At 38.2% G+C, this 17,390-nt stretch overlaps 1 protein-coding gene across 3 annotated transcripts in view; it reads right to left on the bottom strand.

Annotated features, from left to right (window-relative positions):
* APBB2 (amyloid beta (A4) precursor protein-binding, family B, member 2) overlaps window positions 1-2,824 on the bottom strand; it is a 94,100-nt gene extending 91,276 nt beyond the window's left edge. For all 3 annotated transcript variants that reach the window (XM_010006096.1, XM_010006097.1, XM_010006098.1), the window contains exon 1: window positions 2,806-2,824. In XM_010006096.1, the coding sequence (XP_010004398.1) occupies window positions 2,806-2,824 (19 nt within the window). The remainder of the gene's footprint in view (window positions 1-2,805) is intronic.
* Between the last annotated feature and the right edge of the window lie 14,566 nt (window positions 2,825-17,390).

The following is a 17,390-nucleotide window of genomic DNA, read 5'->3' as shown; positions in this document are numbered from 1 at the left end:
CTGCTGAGTTGTGCTGTATCCTTGTATATTTGATATATGACAAAACTGACTGCTGTACAGATTTACAAGAGATTATGTATATATATATATTTTTAAAACATATACTTAAACACAGAATGAGAAGGAGCACTTTACAACCTTACCTAAAGGTGCACAAAGTTGCTAGTGCTCTCTTTAACATGCTGTCAAAGCCACACACTTCAATCATAAATCCAGCTCATTTAAAATCAAGTAGACAAAGGACACCCTTTGTTCCCTGACCTATCCACCCAGACCAACTTCTAAAACTTGTTCAAAACAGAATTTAAACTACATTTGCACCAGTCAGTCAGTCTAGACCAAGTACAAATTCTTCAGGACAAATCACCCCACCACACTGTACAAAAGCCATCAGCTTAGTTTAGAGTTAACAAATATCCTATATACAACTGCAGCCTCAGCCACAAAAGACTCTCAAAATACAATCATCATTTAAAGGAACTTTGTAAATGTAATTCTCAATTGCATCAATCCATGTTGCTTTCTGCATCTTGCCTAAAAGCAACCAAGTCTAAAGCAAGCAAGGTCACATCTGATCCAACGTAATGTTACCAAAGGACATGTTTGAATTTAAAAACCCAAAATGGTTTGTGTTTGTGAATGGCTGGTTAATATTTTTTCTGCATTGGTTCAGTCTGAGAATCTGGAAGTCATATAAAAAATAAGATTGATAGGGTAGGATAATTCTGACCCACTGCTTGACCTTTAGAAGTTATGGAAGTGCACCACATCTACAGATTTCACTAGCTTCTGTTTTGTGTTTCAGCAAGTGAAAATAAACAATTATTTTTTTTTCATCAATAAATATAACAGTCACAATTTGAGACAAGACTGGAATTTATTTTTGTTCTTTGTTACAAGTGAGCTGCTTCATGCAATGTTTGCCACTGTTTTTACCACTGAACAAATTTGCTAAAAAATAATCTTCTTAAATAAAGCTTAAGTATCTGTCTGCCAGATAATCTTCAGCCAATCTCCTGCCACTTATTAAAAATATTGTAAGAATAAGGAAACAGTGAAACAAAATGTATTGTTTTACTAATCTGCTTGATAGAGTTCCTCCATGGATTTATGATGAACATTGGCACATTGATCAATGACTGAGCCAAAGCCTCCAGAAGTCTTCATGACCCAAGCAGTGTTTGTAAGTTGGGTGCTAAATTATGATAATCAGCAGAAAAATGTCAAAATGAACCCTTCACTAGATACCACCTTCCTTCCCTGACCCCCTTCAGATGACCAGGGGATCAAATCATCATGATAAAATAATCAATGACCATGTGAACAGTTAAAGGACTGCACAGAAAGGGGCAGGCTGCCCTCTCTAGTGACAGATGCCTGCTCGTTGGCAGTCACCCTGCTCTCCCAGCTATGCTCTGCAGTATGTGCAGCCAGCATCCCTTCAGTCTCAGGAACAGAAAGGTGGGGAAAAGGGAAGCAACAAAAGAGGCAAAAAGACACTAAAAAATACACATGAGAAGGTGCAAATCTTGTACCTCAAGGGCAGAAGTTTCTACCAGACTGGGACTAACTGAAGTGCTGGAAAGTGTCTGAACATTGGAAATGCTTAAATGCGCTGAAAAAAACAGCCCTAAATGGCATAGTAAAGTGACTTAAGGAAAAAGAGCAATAGGCTGTGTCTCCTCCTTTATACAAGACACAGTGATAATCAAAACACATGACTTTCCCACAGGAAGCACATCCCAACTTACTAATTAAAAACTTTGAGGAAATGCAACTTCTTCCTGTGCCTGTAATTTCAAGACCAAAATTCCAATCTGTGACTTCCTTCCTGTATCTTTTATTTTGTCTCTCCCACCGACCGTGGCTCCCCTCACCACAATGGTACCCAACACACACTGGTGCTGTGGCCCCCAACAACTACCCAAGACCCTGTGCCAAGGGTCCTGCACTCAGGAACCCTGCTGCAGGCACATGCTGTCCCCCTTCTTGAGCAGCTCCTCATGCTGCCTGGCCACCAGCAAGGACAATGCTACTGGCACAGGGCACCCTTTTTCCAACTCCTCTTCTTCTGCGGAAAAGCAAACACAAAAGGACAAGCAGACCGGGAATCACTGAGTTGACAGATGTATCTCAGCTAAAGCAGGCGAACAACGTTAAGTTGTGGGTGAAAAACAGAGTATTGTAATACAAAATACTGGACTCTGGTGAAAGACTAACAATAATTAGGACTTTGTAATTACAGGAAATAATAATGTATTAATAAAATGTTGGTGCTTAAAGACAGCACTTAAGCAGGCAGAAGATCTATCACAGCAATTCATTAAAGACTTAGTTTGCTTACTTTATAAAACAAATCACAGTCTCAACTACATACTCCTAATGCTTAGAAACACACCTAGAGATACATATTAATACACGTTGACCACTACAATGTGTAGCACGAAGTAGTCCCAATTTTCTAAGCATCATAATAACACAAATAACACTGTTACTTGAATGGCTTTTATTGATGCTTTCCAATCTTGTCATTAAACTTACAGAGCTAGAAGGAGGAGAGAGAAAATGCCATTTGAAACAGAAAACAGTGCATGACCAATTTATCTTCACCTCGTCTACAGAAATACTTTTTAAAAAGTTGAATAGCTTATTAAAAAACACACTGCTAAAAATAAATGGAAGTGCTTTCTTTTTTGTGTTTAAGTGCAAGATGAAAGCAAAATATGGGCCTGTGAAGAAGCAGTAGTAAAAGAAAAGGAAAATTTCACATATTTGCATAGGAGAATCTTTTAAAGGGCATCTGACCTGGAAGTACTTCTGACATGGCTCACGGGGCGTCAGCAATGCATCAGGAAATAGATTACAATTTGAAATCTGAAAAGAGGGATCATTTAAGAATTAAAACCAAAGGAAAACACAAAATAAAAATTCCACAATTCAGAAGTTCCTGAGAGATGTTAAGCATTCTAAACAAACTTTGGTAACATAACACTGAGGATCTTTCAAGCTTTCCATGACACTTGACAGTCATTAAAGTATGGGAGAGGCTACCCTACAGCAACAAGAACAAGTAATTAAACATAACTATGACATTTTTCTTAATGTGCACTTTACTAGCAGCACACATTCAACAATTATCTCCAGTTTAATGAACATACTATAGCAAAAAATTTCATGGCATTAGAAAATCTGGGGTTTTCTTCAGTTACAAAACTACAGCTTAATCATGAAACTACATCAACACTGGTAAAAATAAAAACAGCTGCAAAGCACGTTCACATGAGAATTTGCAGAATGAGATCCAGCAGGTGAAACTCAGAAGCATAGATTGCAGGGCTGATGCCGTAAGTGGGCATAAAAAAAACAACATAAAAAGCAAACTAGGCAATTACCTCCTGCGTTGGAATCCCTTCCTGGCCATCTTCTAGTAAATAAAGCATTTTACCTCAAAGTCTCTGGTTTGGATACAAGTGACAAACACACTGGGAGCCAAGGCATTTATTTATATGCACCTACGACTATTTCTGCCATTGTGTCTAGGGAACATAGGAAAGAGACTACAAAGGATTTTCACACAGCAGATTTACCTTCTGCAATGATGTCTGTTGAGTACAAAACATTTCACAACAAACTCATGCCACAGGCCTACAGCTTCAGGTCCTGTACACTTTGGCTCTAGTTAACACCTAAGCAGGCGCAAAGAACGCCTCCATTATACAAGAATTGCAACTCACCACTAGCTAACTCCCTCTGCTTCTAAGGGTGAATTCCAATGTTAAAACATTAATTCTTAAATAGCTTAATGCACTATCTTTTTGTATCCACAATCTTCAAGTAGGATCAGCTAAATAGTAATGGTTAAACAAATGTCAGCCCAAAAGCATGCTAGTAAAGTCTCAATTGACATTAGTGTAGCTGAAATGAGAATCAGGGCTAGGTTTCTTCATGTCAAATGTCATTGTTCTCCTTTTAGCCTACATATCCATGTAAACGCCAGGGTTTGCTAAAACACTTTCAGAGGGAAAAGGAAGAAGGGACAAACACTTGATGAAATGCTGATGTAGATCACAGCAACCAATGATGGTCTTAAAGCCAGTGTTTTTCTTCTCACTTCTCCCTCCAGCACTGAAATCTCTGCTGGACTGAGCTTGGAAGCTGGAGAGAGAATGCTCAGCAAAGCCAGGAAAATAAATTCTGACGGTGGACAGAGCAAATCTGGGAATGCAAGAGAAAGAAAGGAGCACAACTGCAAGCAACTTGAATGTGCACACTCAAACCTGTCTGCAGACAAACAAACTTCAGAGATGCTGAGGATGAGAAGAACCTCTCAAGATCTAGTCCAACACCCCGCCCAAGACGGCAATCACTGCTCTCTTCTTTACTCTGCCCTGGCTCTGTCCTCGCATCACAACAATATTGCCGTCTCAATCTGCTTGCTAAACTCAGCTTCTGCCATTTCCAGCTATTTCTGCTTCACCTAGTCCTACTGAAATAACCATCTGGCAACCAGCTTTCTGTCCTGGCTCCTCCTCCCCCAGAAGGCACCCTGCCAGCCCCTGCTGCCACATAATTACATTTTTCCTGCTAAAGCTAAACACACTGCCAACCAACTGCAACAGCCTAGCAGCAGTGCTGTCTCTGCTCTAGCAACACCCTTATTAACTGAAATCCATAATGCTGATCTGTCTTTAAATAATGATACTAAGCAAAAAACAACTTCAGATCCTGCAATGAGTTCTGGCCCTCAAGTGTAATCTACCTTCCTGTTTCCCATTTTTTCTCTCCCCCTTCCCACACAGCCAGTAAAATTCCTCATTTAGCAAAATTTGGAACTAAGATGCCTCTCAGAATCAGAATCTAACATCTACAAAGAAAAAGAAAGAAAAAAAAATAAACAAGCTAAATCCACTGCTCCTATACTTATAATTTTATTAAGACAGATTCATCGGCATAAGTAGTGTGTATTTGACTATCTGATTGAAACAATGTTGCAGACTACCTGCAACATCTCTTACTACCGGAGTGTTCTTCAATCAAGTGATCACTCCAAGAAAGAAAGAGCAGTTCTTTCATTTACACAAGGCATAACCATGACATGCAATCACAACTAACCCTGCATTTAATAGGGAAAATGCAAGATAGCATACGAATTATTTTCCAAATTAAATTTTCTCCCTTTAATTAGATTTCCCCCCTGTGCAGAATGGAACAGTTTGGCAGGCAAACACAGTGCTGTTAAGGCAAGAAATTGTGTTTCATCTATTGGCTACTTGCAAGCAAGTAATATTAAGTCCTTTTGCCATTGGATCTATAAATTCACAATGACATTTGCTAAGCAAACCCCCATCTTTTTTTCTAATCCTGTTGTGTAAATTAAACTTCTGAGCCTCAACCTTTTTTTTGTTAAAAAAAATATTTATTTACAAAACTTTATATATAGATACTATATAAAAATAAATCTATTTATAAAATCTATCTATAAAACTACTCAATCCTTACAACGAAGATCACACCTCAGACTTATTTGTTAATTACAAACAAATCTACGCTAAAGCACATGCTAATATAGGGTACAAGCATACATTTCTTTGTTACAAATTCAGAAATTGTAACTTAAATTTCTTTAACTGGGATGACTAGTAAAGCAAGAAGGACTTGGTCTTCCATGTCCTGCAACTTTAATCTTAAGTACCATCCAAAAATATTCTTACCAAGTCTGAAGGTATCATCAAATGTATCATCAAATCTGACCAGAATTACCAAAACGCCATGCGAAGAAAGCTAGGATAAGCAGCCTCAGGTTAAAAAAGGCAACCAAAATGCTTTGTAGGACAGGCAGCCTATTCATATGCTTAATGCAGTAATGGAAAAGAATCAATGGCCACGTATTTGGCACACAAAATGACCTAGACTGATTAGACTTGACTTCAGACCAAGGATTTTTCAGCCTCACATAAATTTAACTTAGATCATTCAACAGTTCTTAAATAAGGAAGCAGAACCATTAAAAAGATGACCGATTGCTGAACAGGGTTAAAGAAACCAGCAGTGCCCAGCACCAGCTTTGGAGCTGTTTGTGATGGCACTAGCCCCAATACCAAGCTCTTCCATCAGGAGACACAAGAGGTGGAAGTACGAAAGAGATTAAGCACAGGTCACAGCAATATTAACAGAAAGAGCAAAAACATGAACTCAGCCCCTGTCAGATGCAATGGATGAGTTCACATTGCAGCACATCTGTGCTGGACAGAAAAAAAGAAAAATATATTACCATCAGCCACCTCCCACATATTGTGTCTGTGGCCCTGCTACCTGCACCTTGCAAACACGAGACTGTTCCTGCAAGGCCTAGAAACACTACTGCATCCTCCTGAGTCCCATATGCTTCCCTGAGAACAACTGACTGCATGCACATCAACAGACAATTCAGCTTCTCTTTTTAAACAACTAAATTCTGATGGCATGGCATCACCTGTTACAATTTCATCTGAATGACACATAAGAAATTTATTGATTTGTTAGATATTAAGCTCTTATCAAGGTTATTCAGAAACGTTTTTACTCTCAAATTACCCAGATGGGTAGCAATAATTTTGAACCCACTATCATCACTGCCTTATAGCTGAGATCTTAATATGCATTTAAAAGAACATGGTATACAAAAATTATTTTCTTGTTACTATAAGGTTAAATTGAGGTCTAGAAATGAAAATCTGAAAATTAAATGGGAAATAATCTTTCAGTAGACTCTATACAACTCTATATGAAAAGAAATAAATAATAAAAATATCAAAAGTCTCAATATAAAGCACAAAAATCTCTCATTTCATTAATTCTTAAGTGTATGCAAATAGTTTCAAATTGCTAACGGTAAGTTGAGACCTGTGAGCAAAACTAAAAAAAACAAGTCTTAATAACAGAACAGAGCACTAGATTGATTGCCAGAGCTTGCAAAATGAAACTAGCAGGGCTTTCAAGAAGAGGAAATTAAGATTTTGCACACTGACAAGATTGTTTCTGTTCCATACACCTTAAAAACCTACTGCATCTCACCTAGGCAAAGCTGTTAGATATGCACTTTTAAGACAGTTTTAGGAGATGTAGTTAAAGCTGGACAGATGTCCTACCCACATATCCCTTGGTCCCAGAAATGGAACAGGTTGTATTTCAGAGACAGGATGCATTAAAACAGAAAGAGTCTCTACATTTCTAGTCTGTGTTTCCATTAAGAGTTGAACTAAAATAAGGCTCATTACACAAAACACTATCTCTCAGCAAGGCTGAAAGTTCCCTGCAGAGCTATGTATTGTCTTCAAACAAATTTTAATGGGACAAAACAGAAATCCTTCGAAACATAGATTTTATAAACTAACTGTTGCAGTACAACTTAAGCTGACAGAACAAAGAGATTACTAAAATGACCACTAACTCTCCCAATGTAATTATGGTACTAGAATTCACAAATAACTTCAATGTTGGCCTGCTGTAGCAATAAAGTTCCTTGAGAATGCTATGGTACTAATGCTGAGAAACTTCTTACCCATAATGCTCCTATATAAAACAAAAACACATGCTCATAAATAAAATCAAAGTATCATATTTGCTTTATGGTCCGCATAAAATAAACACATAAATCCATAATAAAGTGGAAAGAGAACATAACAAAATATCAACTGCACTTACTGGCATTTATATTACACACTGAAGCATGGCTTAAAGCGTGCTCACTTTCAACAAGAAGAAAACTTGGCTGTAGAAAACAGTGAACAAGTGGAAAAGAACAAGCAAGTAGTATTACTGGCCTGAATTCGAACAAGGAGTCTTGAGTTCCTGACATGCTAGCCAAAATCCCCTACTCCTTTTTCTTATCCAAACTCATGGATCTTCACAAGGCACTTTAACACTAAAGGAACTGAGGCTTCTGTGAAAGGGGACAGACGTGACGCAAGTCCCATACTGTGCTGGCACACACAACCCCAAGCAGAGTTACTAGGAAACCTTCAGTTTCAGAGCCCTCTAGTGATTTCAGCACGAAGAAGAAAAAGACCTCTCAGGGTCCTGGGGTAGGGACACTACCTGCTTATGCTTGGAAATAAAACCGGAAGGGATGATACACATTCAGAGTGATACATACTTATTAAAGAAAGCTTTTTATCTGCAGGCTCCAAATCAGCTCCTGTCTGTAGAAACCCACACATCTTTTGGGGTTTCACCAGGATCACCCAAGAGGCCTTTTGTAATTTTTACTCCATGAATTGTCTTGCATTCCCACCTTTTTCTCATCTAAGCAACAATTAGGTAGAGCTTTTAAGCAGCTTCTCAGAAAACTGTCCCTTCTGAACATGACCTAAGCAGTACTAAAGCTTGAGTCTTGTTTACACAAAGATGTCCTTCTCTGGAAGGAAAAGATCAGGAGATACAGGGCAGGATTTCACAGATGTAAGATTTTACTGGGATGCTTCTAGAAAGAGTTGAACAGCAGATACACTCCTCCTCAGGATTCAGGGTGCCTCTTTGGGTGAGTTTTCTGTTACTCTGGATGTGGCTCCAAGCCAGGCCCACAGAGCCACTCCACAGTACATTTTCACACCAATGCAACTTGGACTAACAACAGCAATGTAATTACTGGCACTGGCTGCAAGACTGGAAGTTGGGGGTTCATTCAGTGGACTTATAATGCCACTATTCTTGCAGTTGCTTCTTATTCCACTGCAATGAAGCAAAGACTTTCCAGTAGCTTCACTAAGCAACAGTCCACTTCCAAGACTAGCAGTGGGGGATTGCCCCAGTGCAAAGAAGGTCACAGTGGAGCACTCCTTAGGAAGCTGAAGAGACACAGGTAGCAAGAATTTGAGTATTCTTGCAGGGAAATCAAACCCCAAGTTTATAAAATCAACCTTGCTCTCTCTGCCCTCAAGTATACTGTATTTTTTATAAGAGCAGCTCTAGCACAGGAGATGATCAGAAAGAGGTGAGACTCAAACCTCTCCTGTTCACAGTCCAGGAGAGTGCCTTCCCACGAGGGATATTTCCTTTCAGCCTCACTGTTGACTTAGGAACACCTTATCAAAGTGTATTTCCCCAGAAAGGTTTGCTTGGGGAAAAACAAAAAACAAACAAACAAAAAAAAAAACAACAACAAAAACTATCAGAAGTTTCTGAAATCAAATGCCAGTCAGCTCTAATAATTACACCGGCAGAATTATATCAATAAATTGTACCATATGGATGTTAGTCTGAGTAATTTTTTAAAAGTACATCTAATAGTTAAAAAAGAAATAAATGTCCACCTCTGCCTGCCACAAATCAGGAAGGTGACTTGAGGGTGGGAGATACGGTGCTGTCTGCTGTGGGCAGTAAGGACTGGTTATGGAGCTCCAGGCACAAGTGGGTCTCTTTGTCGCAGTCACTGCTGACATGCCACCATAGGACTGCAACCACATCCTGGCACACTCCAAAGGCCAACAAGTGCCCAATAGTACAATCCACAAATTCCTGCATTTTCTCACTTTCAATGCCTTCTGAAAAAATGAGGTCTTATTTTTCTTTAAAAGCACTCTCACAAAACTGTGCATTTTATTATTACCATTGTTGCTGCTGTTTAAACCCTTCCTGAGCATTTAATGCCAGCAGAAAGGAGCTGGAACCAATTTCACTTTCTCTGAAATACTTTTCAATATTGTGTAAAACACTACAATTAACTAAAATAAATTAATTATTATGCTGTGGACAGGATGTGCACGGTCAATCCACTAGAACATTTTTTTTCCTTTTATTCTATGCACACAACAAAATTGTTTTTGCCACAGTATTATAAAAAAAATGAGGCTACCTAACAAAACGAACAGTACTGTGTCTTCAGGAGAACTGCTGCAGCCAATGTAGAAAAGCAGGTTTTATGAGCAAATACTAGAAAAAATATAAACAAAAAAAAATAAGGAAAAATAAGTCTGTTTACAAAACCTAGCTTCTCAGTAGCTGGAGACTGCACATCCTCAGTACGTATTTTTCACAAGAAAAGCACAGAAAAGAAAAAACAAACAGCACACAAGGGAGTGTTAAGTCAGGACAAGCAGTCCTAGGCAGAGCCAGAGATACACCCAAAACTGCTTTGCTTTACTGTCAGTAATAAAGGGAGATAACTGCTCTTTAATTAGACTTTTTAAAAGTCTAAACTAGCACGCACCTGTTCAATTCACAGCTTTCTATTTTACATGTTAAACAACTTGCTGTTTCTTATATGTTCAGCACCTGTATTTCAAATCTATTTCCCAGCACTGGGATGCAAATAAGGTGTTTTCTATTTAAACTGTTACGTGTTTGATTGAACCTTTTGCTATTCTCCTAAGACTGCACAGCATTACATTAATTGAATTTATTAAATCATTCAACAAAACTGTCCATGTCATAAATGGATTAAATAGTATCTTACCACCAAAGCGGCAACAGAACTGCCATACTCTTCGCAGACTTTCTTTAGAATACATGTATGCACAGAGAGAAGATAAAAGTCATGGACTAAAGCTTAAGGCTTCACCAAGACCTTAATGGTACAGCATTAAGATTGCAACAACTGTGAATGTGAAATACAGTAGCTGAGATGGTGCGATTACTCATTATTTATGAAAAAAAAAACCAACAACGGCAAAATTATGCTATTCTACCGGCACTTTCATTAAGATCTAATCTGTTATCAGATTTCATTATGATCCACATTTCCCAAAGACTGGGCAATTTCAATACCATTATTGTTGGCTGCCCCAAACACTTACTATGTAAGGCACCAGGAAGTTGCACAAATCCTGCAGTAACAAAACTGAAAACTGAAGCAAGTTTCCTGGTTTAGAAACCCTGAGCAGTTAAGGAAAGGGAAAACTTGGCTAAACAAAAGCATAAAGCTATAACGAAGTAGGTATTTTGATATCTGTCCTCAAACAGAAGGAGTTCCGGTGTCAATCAATTCTAACATAAGTTTCTGCCCTGGCAGATGATTGGAACCCCAACTTTTCCCCAAGCAAACAATTCCAGTTCTTCAACTGCTTAACTACACATGAGGCAAAACATCCTAGGCTATTCTGGTAAAGACTTAATGTCCATTACTTGGTCTCTAAGTAGGAATGGGAAAGACATGATTACCTACATTGGTACTGGATCAATTTAAAGCTCTGAGCTTCAAGCCTAGGCATGAGAGATGGGTATCATGCCCTGCAAAAACTGTTACGACCATTTATTTCCCCTGTTCTAAGTTAGACAATATCCTGACATTAATACCAAAGATGAAATATTTGCAAAATTAGTATCTAAGTTGGCCCTAATGCGTCATTTTAACACACATCTTCATGACACTTATGACTAGTCTGCAGCAGAGAGTAAACATGCTTTACTACTTCTGAGGATTGAGCCCTGAGGTTAGGGAAAACTTCTCAAAGTCAAGTTCTTAATACAGGACCTTCCCATGCAGTTCCTCAGATCTGTTGGCAATGCCACCCAAGAAGTCCCTGTCCTGCCACAACTGCAGGGTCTCAGTGCAGTTTACTACTTGCATCAGCTAACGCAAGTATGTGTGGAGCTGGATGCCTGGAGTGACCAAGGCTTTTAAAGAATTCTTTACAGGAATAGAAACAACAGTATAGAAACAAGAGCTTCTTAAGGTGGCTTTGATGGCAAGAAAAGCCACATGGGATCATGTTCTTCTGCTCCAGCAGAAACAAGAGTGAAAACCAAGGTTAATCTACCACAGTTTCACCTCAACAGACTGACGGATCAACAGGAAGTGCACAAGGACTGGCAGCAGCCTTCTGGAATCAGGGCACTGCCCTGTGCAGCTCTCCACGGAAGGTCACATCAGCTCCTTTCACACAGTCTGCACTGTGGAACTACTATGGTGTGGTAGCTGTCATCTGCACTAGCACAGGAGACATCTGCTTACTCAGTGGAAGGCACAGGTAATACATTTTAGAGGTTGCTTTTGCACTGTTACAGAAGACAACCTTCAGTGAGAGCCAAGAGAAAGTGAATTGTATCCTAATGGATACAATTCAAAGGAAAAAACCAACATGAATAGTATTGAACTCAAGCATATAAATAATCTGAACCGGAGCAACTAGTTGCAGCTGTAAGCAATTTAAGCTATAGTGCACAGTGCTATTTTAGGATACGCTCAAGTAGTTTGTTGATTTGAAGGTATCTAGTAATAAAAACTTGGGGTGGTAATGAAGAACAGCAGCTAAACTTTCAAATCCTACAAATTAAGCTGGAGACCTTGAACAGAAAACACAGCACACTGCAGTAAACTTTGTCAAGTCACATAGCAAGCCACTTTTTAAAGTTCTAAGAAAGCACCTTTGCAGTTTAAACATAAATCAATATACACACCCTTTGGGTACACACATAGGAGAGCTGGCATGCATTAGAATAGGTCCTCTATAAATACTATTTCAAATATTATAAACTTAGCAGCCTTCACAAGTAATAAAGCCACAGATAAATTAGACCAATTGTATACATACATGAGCTGCTTGGCCGATAGTGAGCCCCCGGGTATCGCCTGCCCATAGCGCCAGTCAGCACATTACCACAGGCTGTCAGCTGCTTGCAAAGTACAGATCGAAACGTTTAACTGAGGGAGAAGAAAAAAAAAAAGTGAAGATTTAGTACAACAGCTGTATCTTTTTCATTAAAATGCTAATGACCCCTGCAAATTTCAGGATAACTACATCTATAAATTATTTATAGTCATGTTGTCAGAGGAGATGAACTGTTGCGCTATACATGCAGCACAAATGTATGAATAGTGGTTGGCCTTCATTAATAAGCTCACATAAATTTTAAGGCACAAAGAAGTCTCAGGTTATATAGGAGCTTCTTTTGGTCCATGACATGGACAGAGCAACAACCACCACAGGAAAGAGTTTGCTTTTGGCTTTAAATGAAGTCAGCCAGTGAGATGTAATAACAATTTTGTGAAGCAATCATTAAGCAACAAGTTTATTAACTGTCTGCCATAGAAGCAAAACTTATCTGTGCTACGTAACTTTGATACTGTCCCTAAAAAACTAATTGTCCTACAGGAATGCAGACTTTTTACTACTCTATCAGTTTTCTTGAAGTATGAAAACCCCAAGCAAATAAGAAATGCATAGCACATCTTATGGTCAGTTTGGAATAACAAAACACAAATCCAAAATCTCAACTGAAATCATGCTGAATCTGTCAAACCTTTTAGTTTAAAACCAAGTCTCATTGCTCCTTTCTTTAGTGAAAGATTTTGTACTAAAATACACCTGTCAGCTGATTTTCAGCTTTACTTTTTTCTTAGTCTATCTGAATAGCCTTCATGTTCCCAGATGTCTTCCAATAGGCATAGCATGTCAACCATGTAGTTTATAAAGATATATTTCCTTTTATTTAATTTTCTCCCTTGTTGGAAGGACCAAAAAATTACACACATTCTGTGGAGTGTTTTTCCTAATTCATTAAGGATTTTTATTGCCCCAGGCTGCAGCTATAAGAACAAGCTTGTTCTACCCAGGAAATAGAGACAAATATCAGGACACAGATGAAATACCACTGAACTAAAACTAGGACACTTTCACAGATATGTCAGCTCCCTGACTGAGCACAATACCACCTTACTCGTGAATTAGATGAGCCTTTTATATATATTGGCACGCATGCAATTCTCCAGTGAGCTGGTCTGGGGGCCAACACAGCTGAAAACTCCACATATAGACATATTTTCAGCCAGGTTAGGCTCTTGCATTGGCTCATGGTGTTTGCTCTAGTATTGGTAGCTAGTGAGGGCAAGTGGAAAGAAGGGGACCATGACTGCCTGTGCATAAAATTACTTAAATTCAATTGCGTAACATTGCTACAGCTTCTGTGGATTACTTTTGAAATACAGGGCTGCACATCTGACATTGCAAAAAAACAAGTAAAGATCTCCATTATTTCCCAAATCAGTGCTGACAACACGTGTGCTGTCCAACTCTCCCCAATGCAGAAAGTTCAGTGAATCAATGAGACTTGACTCTCTTGCAACAAAAAATATTCTGGTTATTATGATGAAAAGTGAGTGGTAAACAGTAAAATTAACATTCAATCAAAAAACACTGCATTTCTTTTGCAAGGCAATATGGGACAACTCCTTACTAAGGGCCAAAGAGACCTTTTCCAACTTTTGTGGTGACCTACTAATTCAATGTATTATAATGTTACCCAAGGAAAAAAGTTGCAGATGGCTGCTTCCCCTTTCCTGGACTATAGGAAAAAAACCAAATCCAAATCTAACATATTTATTAGTAGAAAAAATTAAGTCTCCCCTCACCCCAAATTCAATAAAAATTTTTACTCCCCTTAAATATCTATGCACTAAGCTCATAATTCATAGCAGAGTACAACACAGCACTCCTCAGCTGTGTAAGGATTGAAAAAATTGGAGGGAAAAAAACCTGTAATCAGATGATAGTATTTAAAATTCTCTTCCCCAGTTTGTGAAAGAATTTCATCAAATTTTTCATAAATGTATTCTTGTCTTTCTTGAAGGTACACACTTTTCATAAATGGTAACACTCACAAAATTATATCAAATGTCTACACATCAGACATGGGATTCCTTCCTCACCTATCAGCACAGCATCAGAGAGGTCTTTCTGCATTATACCATAATAATAAATAAATAAATAAACAACAAAAAAATCAAACCAACCAACAAAAAAAAAACAACCTAAAATATATTCAAATTAAAATCCCCAACTCCACAGTTACGCTCTCAAACAGTTAGAGTACAGTTCTCCTAAAGAAGTGTATCCATCATGAGAATAAACCACTCTCTGGATTGGCCAGGTGGGGATGAACAAAATATACAGCCATTCTAAGTATCACATTTTAAAATGCCAGAAATCTCAATGGAAAAGACAACAGAGACACAGTCTCACTACAGAAAAGGTTTCATCAGTTACCATCTAAAAAATGGAAAATGCAAAAATTTACAACCTCGATTAAAGCCAACTATCAAAAGCCAATTTAGAAGCATGTGTCACACAGTGAGTGAAGTTAAATTGCTTTGCAAAGTAACAGTGATACTGGGCTGTACATACCAGCAGGGACATACCCAGATCAAGACTAATGAAAATGCTGATTTGGTTTGGTTTTGGTTTTTTTTCAAGAATCACCTTTGAATTGTGACCAGAATAGCCAAAGTGACCTGGATTTTAAATACATCCAGTCACCCAGGGGAATCTGGGAAGAACTCCAGAGCTTCAGCAACCCCAGGAACTCTTATAAAAATTTAAGTGACTTTGTTGGCATCCAACTGCCACAATTAAAGAACCTGAAAACGAACATTTATTTTCCATATACATCCACAAGAATAGTAAACAAAATGGAAGGAGGTTTCAAACATTCCTTCTGAAAGATCCAAGTAAAATGTATATACAGATTGGGATTTAGTTTTATTTTTAGATGTACACAACTTAGCTATCCACAACTGCATGTAAATCTTAGTAAAATCAAAATGTACCTAATATGTCAGATCAAGTCTTCTTAGTATTAGTTGTTAATCCACCCACTCAATAAATTATTTTACTATTTACATAAAATGCTATTTTACTGCAAAAATGCTTTAAAAATGTTTCATGGTGATTTTTTTTTCATTTTTATAGTTAAATCTAAAACTACATATACACAAGTACACATTTAGCCTTATGGTGTCTCTTCAAAAAATGTTTTCACTTGACTCTGCATGAAGATTTATTTTTTATCCTTTCTTGATCATCTTCCCTGATTTGTTTCAGGCAACCAGCCAATCGCTGCAAGCAATTACAGACAACCATAGAAATAAAACCTGAGTACTACCACTGCATACCTTCCACCCAGGGGAGCACCTGAAAGCCCCATTCCACTTCACCTCATGCCAAGTCTCTTCTAGGAACTGTGGTGACAGAACTACCAGCTACTCATCATCACTCATAATGAGGGCAAAAATCATCTTGCAGAGAGGCCTGCCATGACTTTTAGCTGAGGCTGTCATCTTTCTATGCTATTTTCTTTACAGAGCTTCTTTTGTTGTGCCTCTTTTACATTTCTTATTTTTTGTAACTGCTAGGTAGGAGCTTTGTTTTACTTCTATTAATCTTTTGACAGTATTAAAAAAACCCAACAAACTAAATTATAGTGTTTTGGTGTGTTTTTTTTTAATTAGTCAAACCAAGAGTTACGTGCATACAGCAGACACACAGCATCAAGGTTGCTTGAACTAATTCCATTATCTTTTGTCTGGGGACAAACAACCCATAGTCCAACCTCCATACTTTTAATGGACACTAAACATTTGTTGGGTTTCATCCAAATGTATTTGTTCATGCATGTTGCTACTTATGGGGTATTAAATGGCCAGCTGACTCCTTGACCTCCCCTGTTTCTTTACAAGCAACATTTGCTATAAATGTGTGTGCTCAAACACAATATAAGCACATTCATACAGACTGCTGTAATCTCATACCATTTATTACAAGCAGACCTACCCTAACATGCTCAAGAAAAAGGATATGAAAAAAGAGAGATGACTGCAAATTACCTAAAGAAGTCATCCAAGTGTGTCTGACTACACCATTCAACCCTCCCAAGGAACAGCTACATGCAGCAGGGAAAGAAAAAAGGGTTATTGCTTGGCTTTTCTCAAGGGACACCTACACAAGAAATTACATTTCAGTACTCTCTGGGTGATCCTCTGACAGACAACACAATCCTAGCTTTGAAGTCTTGCTTTGAATACCAGGAAATAGCCCTACTAGAGAATGGGTAAGAGGAATGCCTTGCATTGTTTTAAAAACACACCGGTGCCACAGGTCTTATAAAAAATAGGCCCATTGTAGCAAAGGTTTTAGACACTGCAACAGGCTGATCAAAAATACAATTCAGCCTTTAAGGCTGGTGGGATGGCTCATTTTGAGATTGCAAAGTGTATTTGTACGTACACATCAACTGTGTACACGTATGCAGCTATCTGTATATACAGTGTAAATAAACTTCCATAGTCAACTGCAGGTTATTTGCAATTTGTGCTGCTGATTTCTGGAGGCACATACAGAGATAGCACATTTGTTTTCTGTGCTGGGAACAGATATCGGATGTGGATCTCTCAAGCCCAACTGCTTACTGAAGAATGCATAATGCTGTCTACTAGCCAAATATCTCTATCACTGCCAGTGTGACCTTTCTTGAGGAAATAAATGATTCATATACATTATTACTTACATAACAAGTACCACCTTGTAGGGCATGTTACGCGCTACTATACAGACCACACATATTCTATCATAAAGGAAAAACACAGTTTGTTATAAATCAAGATTTCTTCGTTCACTCCAGTGCAGCTATCTGGACTGGTA

Source organism: Chaetura pelagica, unplaced genomic scaffold (genome assembly GCF_000747805.2).
Source record: "Chaetura pelagica isolate M959 unplaced genomic scaffold, ChaPel_1.0 scaffold189, whole genome shotgun sequence".
NCBI classification, from domain to species: Eukaryota; Metazoa; Chordata; class Aves; order Apodiformes; family Apodidae; genus Chaetura; species Chaetura pelagica.
This window is presented reverse-complemented; position numbering and strand designations above follow the sequence as displayed.